General features: G+C 28.8%; 1 protein-coding gene across 1 annotated transcript; it reads left to right on the top strand.

The window, feature by feature from the left end:
- LOC142322591 (uncharacterized) lies at positions 1–8,187 on the top strand. The gene is made up of 5 exons (XM_075361667.1): positions 1–47; positions 2,159–2,450; positions 2,940–3,040; positions 4,446–4,737; positions 8,023–8,187. Exons 1-5 carry the CDS (start codon positions 1–3, stop codon positions 8,101–8,103), a joined length of 813 nt encoding a protein of 270 aa, XP_075217782.1. The 3' UTR covers positions 8,104–8,187.
- Positions 8,188–11,901: the final 3,714 nt, after the last annotated feature.

Below are 11,901 nucleotides of genomic sequence, written 5' to 3'. Positions count from 1 at the left end.
ATGGACATTGTTGGACCAGAAGATACTAGCATTAAACATTTTGAAGTGTAAGTAATTTTATCTCAAAGAATATTATAAAATTTTATTTTTAGAGAAGTTAAAATTGAAAATAGAAAAAAGTAATTTATAAAATTAAAAATTATTTTTAATATTCATAAAATTTCCAACTTTTAGTTTTGAAAGTCCAGAGTACACCGAACTTTATAAAACAAGATTAAAATGGATAAATATGGTTTTGGGGAAAATATTCACACTTGACTGTTCAATCATTAATGATATAATGATGTTACAATGTATTACCAGTATATTAGAAAGTAATGTATATATATTTTTTTAATATCATTTTATACAAATATATAAATTAAAATAACTGAATTTTTCCCTATCTGAAGTTGATCAGAGCTTTCTGAATGTGCCATTATTCCTTTCTAGTTTCCTTAAACTCTCTGTTAAGGTTTGAACCCTCATTTCTATGCCACTCAGCAGCATTTTGTTTTTTTTTTATTAGATAAAATTATTATTTTTCATAGAATAAAACTTTAGATAAAATTTTTTTTTACTCGCTGAAAAGTTTTAAGCTAACCATAGTATTATTGATGACCACTGTTGTATTGCATTACTAAAATTTCAATTAAAATTAAGGCAAGCATTTTTTTCTTATTAGCTGAGAAGGCACATATTGTGGTTGTAATCAAACACTAGGGTGGAATTGTTTCTGCCCGTTTCATATACTGATTTTTTTTTTGTATTATACATTTTTTATTGACTGAGTTTGTTAAAGTATATTAATTTTTTGTGAAACAATTTGTGTTAGTTTTTATATGATATATATTCTTATAAGGTTCCAATGATGTTTTTTTTCTCTGTGATTGTTGTCAAGTGCTGTATATATAATAATATTAATTTTTACCTTCAACTGCTGAACTGAATTAAATAAATAAATAATTATAATTTTCATCTGAACACACTGCAACAATTTGAAATCTACCGATCAATTATTTTTGTAAATACTCTTCTCGCAAAGATATTTTTTTGATGTATGGCTCTATCAGAAATTGTGACTGCTCCATTAATTTTTCCTATTAGTCAGTTTCTTTTACCATTTACTTACTTATTACCTTTGCCATCTCATGAATCCTTCCTCAGGCTGGTTTTTAGTCGCTTATATCTGAATTTCAATTTTGTGTCTCCTTGCTCTATTTATATCCATAAATTTAAATGTCTGGACAAATGAACAAAAATCTTCAACTTTTTTATGGTTAATATCCTAATTCATTATTCCTTTGTTTCTCTGCATTAATAAATTAAGTGATTATGTGGTAATCGATTAAATAAAGTGCTTCTTGTAACTGTATTTATTAGTACTTTTTACTGAAGCAGAAGAAATAAATAAAAAACAAAAAGTATCCAGAAATATCAGCAGATAAATTATTGTATACAGATTTAACAAAAGACAAATCTCCAGTTACAAATTCAGTAAATTAACTGAATGAGAGATTGATGCAATTTAATCATTAGAGTTGTAATATGAACTAAAGTTTAAAAATCTGTAACCTAAATGTTTCTATTCTGTACTAATTTTTAATCAATATATAACTAAAATCTTGTTCATATTTATATATATAAAATTTTGTTTCTGATAAAAATTATCATTAAATAAAATATTCTAATTAAATTGTTGTATCTATCTTGTAGTTATCACCATTTTAGACGAAGGTTTAGACTTCACTCAGGTTCTGTACGCGAAAATATAGATTACAGAATAATTCCTACTATTTATAAAAAAGGGTATAAAAATGGACATCTAAAGTACGATGAACTGCTTTTGTACAAGCAAATGAGACACGTAAGTGTGAGAAACAATTGTATATTAATAAATATTTATTAGTTTATACATTTAATTTAAATAGATTATATGTAACACATAATACTATATTTAACATATATTTTTAGCTGAGATTGTTGTAACAGTTAGCTTGTGATTGTCATAACATTCTTCTTCACAAAATGAAGAAGATACAATAATCTAGATTAAAATGTTACAGCATTGTTTTGCTTATTCTGATATAACAAATTGAACCTAAAATTAAGGTTACAGTTATATTCAGGATCTTCGTATTATTATCATTATTTTATTATTTGTACAATTTTATTCCAGTTTTCGACATCACTTGCAGCCAAGTGAAACTGTGTATGTCCATTGTTTCAAAACAGAAAGGGGAATATTAATTTATTGCTTTACTCGATCTGCACCAGTTGTTTTTAATGATTATGATGTACTTAAAGAGCCTGAGATAAGAGACTCCAAATCAGTTGCTTTTTCTGAGAATAATGATACACACTATGCAAACAGGCTCATTAGTGAACAGAGTGGTATCACTTGTAGGACTGAATATCAACCACATGTTGGTGGATTCGGCACACTGATATGCAGCTGTATTTTTGGCTCGGTAAACAAGGAAATAAGAAACCACTTCACTCCTCTCTTTTCTGCATGGTATATGCTTCTTATTTCTGAAAGTGACTATAATATTTTCAGGGATGTCAGACCATTAAAATTGTCCCAATTATGACACTTAGCATACAACATGGCATACAATATGAAAGCAGGTTTTTTTTTCATTTATTTTGATAACTAGATAATATAATAGTCCAAATTGTAAAATATAATAAATGTCTCTTGTAATCAGTAATAGTACGGATTCCATTTTATAGGTTCTAACTCGGGGGGGTTTATAAATTTTCACACTTTACTTACAGAGTCGGAGAATTATATTTTTCACCAGAGCCATTATGATAATTTGAGTGATGAATTCACATAGAATAAGTATTTTAATATACCATTCTAACTTTAATATACTCTTAAACATTATATACAAATTAAATATGTAATTTATCTTGATGGGTTTTAATATTTTACAAGTTTAATTTTTTTTCAGTGCCTTAGAAATACTACAAAAGATCTAAATGTAGCAAATAGTAATGTAACACCATATAAAGAAGTACTATATTATAAACAGACGTTGCTTAAAATTCAAATGTAAGTATTATTAATAGATTTTTGTCCTACTCACTCTATCAATTGTTTAATTTTACCTCATAAATTATGAAATACAATGGATATTTCTGTTTACATCATCTGAAAAAAAATTAATTTACATGTATGATTAATATAATTTTTTTCAGTATGTGAAATTAGATTGTATCCAAGAGACAAATAGCAACAGAAAGAAAATTAAGTACTGTATTTCTTATTCAAGTCATATCATTTATAGCATGAAAGATGATTTATTAAATTATAAGTTGTTCATAATTAATAGTCTATTGAGTTTTTTTCTTGCTGAAGCAGCATAATAATTATGATGTGTTATATCTAATCCTACTGACTCATTCTGTCTGAAACCATTAAGAGCTCTATGAAATTTCAATCTCACTTTAGAATTCCATTATTCTCCTAATTTTGTTATTTTCCTACATACTGTTTTCCTTTCCGATAATTACTTCCTTTATCTCGTTGTACCTAATTTTTAACCGATCGTATATTGCTGCATTACACTTTCTATATTTCTGGAGTGAGAGTACAATTTTTGCCTTTATCATCTGTTGCATTTTTATGCTTTCTGTTCATTCATATATCGATTCTTAACTTTAGACTTTCTTTTTCTGTTTAGCCTCCGAATCACCGTAAGGTATTACTTCAGAGGATGAGCGAGGATATGTATGAATGTAAATAAAGTGTAGTCTTGTACAGTCTCAGGTCAACTGTTCCTGAGTTGTATGGTTAATTGAAACCCAACCACCAAAGAACACCAGTATTCATAATCTAGTATTCAAATATTCGTATAAAAGTAACTGCCTTCACTAGGATTTGAACCTTAGAACTCTCAAGTTCAAAATCAGCTGATTTGTGATGACAAGTTTAACCACTAGACCAACCTGGTTTGGTGGGTTTCTTAACTTTGAACTGATCCATTTGCAACCCTTTCTTGAATGATTTTTAATCCGAGTTTTTTACAGTTACTAGTTAATACTTTGTAAAAATTTGTGAAACTTACTTTTATTCATCTACATTTCTTTTAATAACATACTGGTCTTCTATATTTTTGTTCAATATCATTATTACTTATGTGTTTCTGTTATCCAATTCTGTAAAATTAACATAATTTTTGGCTAAAACTCTAACCTTCTTTTATTCCTGCTAAATTCAAAACTATCCTATTAATTTCTTGTCTATAATTATCTAGTGTACTATTCTTATTAAACTTCTGACTTCTGTGGTAAACTGCTGATAGAACTACATACTACTTGCCTAACAAAGGCACACATTCTTTCTCATCATGATATTATAATTACAGGTAATAAAATACAACTAGCTATCATCAATTAATTATTAACTGACCATGTAGTTAACTATGTACTAATATTACCTGATTGTGTATGTTTAGACGAAAAAAATTCAAGACAACTCCAATGCTACGGAACCTACCATCAAGAATTATTTTAAACCTATTACTTAAAATTATAACAGTGAGGAAACTAAGAGATAAGTTCTTTTATAAACAGAGATTTCTAAGTAAACCCCTACCATATTCACCTATTACAGCAAACGAGATGGTTTATGAAGTTTCACATACTGAGATAACTGTTAATAATAACATGGAGGTCATTACAAATGAAAACTGTATTGACAACTTTAATTCAATTAATAATGAAGAGAACTCTACATTGAATTCACAGGTAAATTTTAACATGTTTTTTAATTACCCATATGTCAAATGAATTAAAATGAACTTTCAAAATGTATTATTTTTCTTCAGGGAAGAAAGAAAATAGTTATTCTTTTAAGCTAGTTTTGCAACAAAATTTTATAGTAACATAAATTCTTCATTGTAAATGGCGTAGCAACCTGTAACGCAGTTGAATATTCGTTTTAATAAGAATAAACAAAGTCCTGGCAGAAATACAAATGATAAAATAGGATAAAAATTTCTAAAACAGTTAATGATAATATCCATTCACAACGATATCATTTACTGTTTGTTACAATGATAGATTCTACTTTTAATGTCATTAAGTATTAGATATTTAGTGACAAAAGGCCCCTTTTGTCATTTACACAATGCTTATACTTTAATGAATATATATGCTTCTTAACTTCTCAGTATTCCAGTTATTTTCTTCCATTATAGCCTTAAGAAGTAATGAAATAAATAAAATAAACAGCCGATTAAGGAACACTTTTCTACTGTGAAGCAATACCCCTTACACACACTAAATGCTGAATGTTTTAACAAGACAGTGGACAAAGTTTTCTTTTTCACACAAAATATTTTAATGAGAATAACACTGTAGATTAAAGACATCTGTAAAGAATCTTCTGGGTATAGTTTTCATCATTTCCTTTAATACCTGATTTTTTAACATATACTTTTTCACAAGCATTTTGCTAGACAGAACCCTAAAAAAACTATTCTTTCTTTTTTTCTTTCTGGTTTTTGCTGTTTTTTATCCGACATAACTTATTTTTCAAATTTGGCTGACAAAGAATCTGCTCAAAAAGTAAGTCAGCAGAAAAATAATGGTGAAAAGAGATAAACAGAAGAGTAAGAGGAATAGAAAAGAATACACAATTCAAAAAGAAGAAATAGAATCTTTGAATGAAAACAAGCCATCATCAACCGGGTCTAAACCCTTGGATAATAGTGAAGGTCAAAAATTAAAAGAAAGACTGATAAATTACATTAAATCCAATAAGACAGTAAATTTTACATTTTAACTGCTAAATAGAAATATGAGCAAATTGCATAAACTTAATTTTAAATGTTATTTTTTTCTAAAATTATCCTGTAATTACATCATTTTTCAAGCTAGTTAACGCTGATTACCATGATAAACATGATATTGAGCTAATCTTTTGTATTATTTTACAAGACTTTTATTTGCAGTAGACACTTAACTGAGTACAATTTTTTTTTTTACTTTGAATTACCTGGATAGCCACTAAAAATCCTAGATGTTACTTAAAAAAATCATAATTAGATATTTACATTGATTTCATCCACATTTTAGGCAAAAAACTTTATATGTACTTAAATATACAAAACTTATGCCAGAAGTTATAACCATTTTCACAGGTTATTTCTAGTAATATAGGCGAGATTTATTTCTAGTAATATATATATATGATAAATAATATGATAATATGATGTAGAGGTAGGATAGCAAGATCTGGACTCAGCTGAATAATATTAGTCCCAATAATTGAATTTTATATTATACTTTATGTGTTACTTTTAAATGTTTCATATTGAATGTATTACATCATCTGCTTCATCGAAATGTTTATGTGATAATTTATATTAAAATTATGGAAGTAATTAAACTACTTAACTATGGTTAAAATAAAAATGTTATATCAGTAACAAAGGAAGTTAATTTACCTCTCTAAACTGTTTAGTAATCTAAATTTATACATTAATGTTTTGAAGAAGCAGAGATCTCTGTGATAGTACTAAATGAAGAGGAAAAATAAAGCAGTAAGTGGAAAAATTAATTTTTATAAATAATTACATTCTGCTGTCAGGATGTTAGTTGCTAGATTATTTACTATAATACTCATCTGTTACAATACTTAATCATCTGTTTTACATCTACGTAAAACAGTATGGTATAGTGTTTTCATAAAACTTATTTGAAAAATCTCTCAAAGCTAATTTACAACTGCTCCCACAAAGAAATATTTCACACATATTTATGGGTAAACTATTTACATACCAGTAATTATGTATGAAATCACAATAAAAACAAGAAATTCCACCTATCCTGACCTACCAACAAACCTCACCATAAACTTTTCTTCCAGAAACCAAATACAACATAAAAATTTGGTAGCTACTTGGAACAATTTAACACAGATTATTTAAAATTTTCTCGCAACATTATAATTTACATAAAATAAAAACTTACTGAAGAAAAGCTTTTAAATCCAAAATATTTTAAAACTTTTTTCAAAATTCAGATCTTTAAAGCATTTTTATAAAACTCAAAAAAATTATAATAATATAGCAGCATTAGCACAATATGCTTTAAAGATAACAATTTAAAAAATCATAGCACTCAAACCATAGCACTCATTTAATATCTAGTACAAAGAATTAAACGATTTTGTAATGCAGTCAGACATCATACCTTGTTTTGCATTTTATTTCCAATAACTTTTCACTTCAAACACAAACATACAAAAATCATTATCACTGAACTGGTCTTAAATTCAGAACAACTGAATAATATTTTCGATGCTTCAAAAAATGTTCTAACTTTTTCAATACTTATTACAAAGAGACAGATTCCTAATTTAGACAGGAACTGTTATCACCCCTTATACAAAACAGAAATTCATAACCAATACAGTTTTATTTTCATATACCTGTAAGCAATTAAATAATCACCTCAGTTAAAAAACATTTGAATTCCTTTCTAATATCAACCCACCAATATGCACTCCTGCTAACATCAATGAGAATAATTTTGTTCATCTTATCATTTTATTTTTTAGTTCAGCTCAATATTGTGTTCACTTAAATTTGAAAATTGATTTGAAAACAGATCTACACACTGATAAGTAACTTCTGAGAAGTTTTTGTTATACATTTAATTAACTTAATAACAAAAAGAGAATTCTTGATTTAAATTTTCACCTCTGCATCAACCCATGATCACACTTATCATCAGAAAATATTATACACTTTATATACCATGTAACACTAAGTTTTATTTAGAGTAGCTAATATTTAAAAAAAAGAAAAAAACATGGGTAATTAAAAAGTATGTTTAGTTACATATATTTTGATTTATCATAAAATTGTTCAAATAGTCCTTTGAACAAAAAGTTGTTCAGTTATTTTAATGCTATTGACATAGTTTTTAAGAAGATGCTTTGGGTGAGTAAATAGCAAATTATGAGTAACTTAAATTTTATGAAAGATTTTTATATTACTTAAAACATAAACATTTTAATTTCAGGAAGTTGCAAATTCCAGTAGAATTAATGTGAAGAAATTTAAGTCAAAAAATCTGAAAATTAAAAAATTCAAGAAAAAGTGAACTGGTATGATGGAGAAATTAATTAAATTTAAAGTTTGAAATTTAATGTAGTAAAATAAATTTTAAAATTATAATTCTTTTGATAATCTTGAATCTTTTTTTATGGAAATAGTTTAAAATACACAGTTAAAATTACACGTGAAATTACTAAGTAAAAAATTGTATTTAAAGCAAATCTAAAATAATAATAATAGTCACAAAATTAAATGTGTTTTTTTCTGTTTAAGGAAATCATATTTATAAAAAAATTGATCATGTATAATTCTGAACTTAATTAAAGATAATATGTAAATAAAATTAACAATGCTGTTCATTTCTTTTAGTACCCTTGTACATAATTATAAATTCATTGATGCTGACTTTCAAAACGTTAATTCAAACAAGAGTGTGAGCCCAACTACTTGTTTAAAATTAATTATGCTGTCAATTTCAGTGTTACTCCCAAAAATTAAACAACCATTTATTAGAGATCCATTGTTTATGAGTGTCAAATCCAAAGAATTGCATAGTTTCATGGATACATATCAGTAAAGATGTTTTACAAGTAAGGTTAACTAATTTAAAATATGCACAGCTATCTTCAAGAATAATAAGCATACCATGACATTTTTAATAGCAGGAGGGGATGAGAGTAAAATGGTAAGCCAAATACTATTCCTTGTTGGATATCAACATAAAAAATTCAGTTTTAATAAATTTGGTTTGTAGCTCAAGAAGCTGATAGTTTCGTAGCTAAAAACTGTTTAATAATCATTCCTTAAAGGTACAAAAAGTATTTTTTACTCTAAATGTTAGGGCTACCTCCTCATGAACACACTTTACTATTGAGGGACAGATACTGCTACATGCCCCTTCACATGAAAGTTTCCTCCAATGTGGTACTATACTTGAGTCAAAACAACTTATTTTTGCTGTACAATTGTTTGGGAAGAGCAACCATCATCCACACACATACAGCATAAGAACCGAATGCAACCTGTCATTCATTTACCGTACCAGAGAACAGCTGATGATGTAAAGTAAAATGTCACAGTTAAAACAATATGAATTGATTTGTTACATTAGTGAAAATTACATCAAACATCTCTGGAAGGAATAATTGTCACTTAAGACATTAAGAAATGCATTAGTGATTTCAAGATTAAGGAAAGAATTAAAATGTATGCCTTTATATCAAACATTATCACCTAACAAGTTCTAGAATCTATAGCCAAAACCACAAGAGCACTTTTTTAGAAGAAGCTTAGTGAATTGGTCCTTTAGAAGACAATCATTATTACTGTTTATTGCATACAAGTTTTGAAACAAATGAATAAACTGATTTGCTTCACTATTTGTTAACAATAAAATTTGACCCTATAATAACAAACAGAATAAATAAAATAACAGAATATAAAAATAATCAAAACATGGTTTACATGACAAGACAATGCTTGTTTTGAAAAAATACCTCACTTTAATGTAAGTGAAGTGGATATAAATAATTATGAAACTATAAAATAAAAATCATCTTAGTAGATGATTTTGAAGTAGTATTCTGCCTGTTAGCAGGTCCTTGGGACCACTCTTGTCTCCATCTACTTCTGTTCCATACTTTTCATCTCATAACCTTCACTGCCCTTTATATCATTTACTAACTTCAGCCTCTTCCTTCTTTTTTCACTTTTACCGGAGTATTCAAGAAATGTATTTATTATTCCTTTTCCCCTAATTACATGCCTAATCCAGTTTCATTTCTTTCTGATAGTCGCCAATATTGTTCTATTTTCATTTATGCTTCTTAACTACTTTTACATTACTTACTCCATCCATCCATTTTATCTTTGCCATGCTCCTCCAGACTCACATCTCAAAAGCCTCGATCCATCTTTTTCCTTTCTTCCCAGTGTCCATGTTTTACTACATACAAAGTTATACTCCAAACATAGCATTTTACCAATCTCTTCCTCAGATTCAGATCAATGTTGCTGTAGAGTAGGTTTTTCTTCATATTTATTTTCATCCCGTATTCCTTCATCTCTACTTCCGCTTCTTTTATCATTCCTTGTAATGTTTGATTGTCATTAGCTACAATCAGCAGATTGTCAACAAATCTGACACAATTTATATTTCTTCCACCTATGCTTACTCCTTTTTGGCCATCCAATATTTCTTTCAACATTTCCTTGACATAAAGGGTGAAAGTTGGTGATAAACAGCAGACTTACCTCACTCCTCTGCCTAGTTCTAACCAATCTGCAACATTGTCATTTATTTTCACAGCTGCTTTTTGATTCATATACAATTCTTTGAGATCAGTCTCCAATCCTTCTAAGCTACTGTCTTTTCCTTCAGAATCTTAAATAACTTTTTCCACTGTACTCTGTCAAATGCCTTCTCCATATCTATAAAACACAAGTTCAGGCCTCTTCCTCTTTCAAAACATCTCTTTCCAATCATTCTGATCAGTCCTACAGCTTCTCTTGTTCCTTTTCCTTTTCTGAATCTAAACTGTTCTTCCCCAGAATTCTTCTCCATTTTTGTAACCAACCTCTTCTATTAATAACTTTCAGCATTATTTTTGCAGCATGTGATATTAAGCTGATAGTTCTATGTTCTTCACATTTTTTGGTTCAACCGTTTTAGGTATCTGTATCATTATTTTAACAAAATCCTCTGGCCATACTCCAGTACGTAAATTGCATTGGACTTGTGAGTATTTCTCCTATTCCTTTATCTTCTAAACATTTGAAGAGTTTTATTAGAAGTTCATCTACTCCTGTTGCTTTCCTGTTCTTCATAGTTTGTACAATTTCAGATCTCAAAATTGATGGGTCTTTCTCTTCTTTAATAACTTCTTCCACCTGTTTCCCATGTTTCCTTCTCCCTAAATATAGGTCTTTTATATACACTTCCCATCATTCTTTATAAACATTTTACCATCTTTCTTCTCAATCTCTCATTTTATAAGTAGGATTTCTTCTGTCCCATATTGCATTTTTTACCTCTTATACATTTCATATTTCTTTTTTTTTTATAAATCTTCTATGTGTTTACATTTTCCTTTTAGCCACCTTTCCTTAGATTTATGTGTTTCTCTCTTTATTTCATTATTCAATCTTTGACAGATAGCTTTGTTGCATTCTCCTTTAGTTTTTTTTATTTTCTTTCTATCAATTTTCATATTGTTTCTTGTGTTACCCAAGGTTTCTTTACCTGGGTACCTTCATAGAGAACAATTCCTTTCTCTGCAGCTTCCCTCATAGATGATTTTATGCTTGACCACATTTCCTCTTCTGGTTCATTTTCCCTTTTACCTTGAGTAGTTGCCTTTGTCAGCATTTCACCCACTTTTACTTTCCGGTTGATCGCAACCAACATTTACTTATTACCCCCTTAATAAATGTGCACTCCAATTCGACCAATAGCCATGCTAAAGTTAGTTAATCGTACTCGAGGAGTAAACTCCCCGGGCACAACCTCCATTGAGACTAAATCAAATCTAACCGAGGCCGGTGCCAAAGCACCTACCTCTGGCCAGTTAAACTGCCTGGGCGGTGTCCTAGCCATCCGAGAAACCTACAGGACAAGGCACCCGCAAACGCCAACACAGGTTAGAGAAGCACAGGATAGTCAAGTATAGATTCAGCGACACAAACCGCTAGGATACCTAATCTCTGCCAGGCCAACACCATCAAGAATGCAGCAACCCAGTCTAAGACTGGGACTAAGAATCTAAAGGCCGGATCCACTCATGTCTGATGCAGAATCGACTCTGCAAGCAAAACCTTACCATCAGAAACCCGCGGTCGAAAAATA

This window comes from Lycorma delicatula, chromosome 4, assembly GCF_047948215.1.
Source record: "Lycorma delicatula isolate Av1 chromosome 4, ASM4794821v1, whole genome shotgun sequence".
NCBI classification, from domain to species: domain Eukaryota; kingdom Metazoa; phylum Arthropoda; class Insecta; order Hemiptera; family Fulgoridae; genus Lycorma; species Lycorma delicatula.
The sequence above is the reverse complement of the archived record's forward strand: the minus strand, read 5'-3'. Positions and strand labels throughout refer to the sequence as shown.

What these genes read in the sequence shown, in the direction of transcription:
- LOC142322591 (XM_075361667.1), top strand. Translation starts at nt 1, where the DNA reads ATGGACATTGTTGGACCAGAAGATACTAGCATTAAACATTTTGAAGT. An exon ending in AGCATTAAACATTTTGAAGT is followed by an intron (nt 48 to 2,158) that starts GTAAGTAATTTT and finishes ATTTTATTCCAG; the next exon opens with TTTTCGACATCACTTGCAGC. An exon ending in ACGTTGCTTAAAATTCAAAT is followed by an intron (nt 3,041 to 4,445) that starts GTAAGTATTATT and finishes GTGTATGTTTAG; the next exon opens with ACGAAAAAAATTCAAGACAA.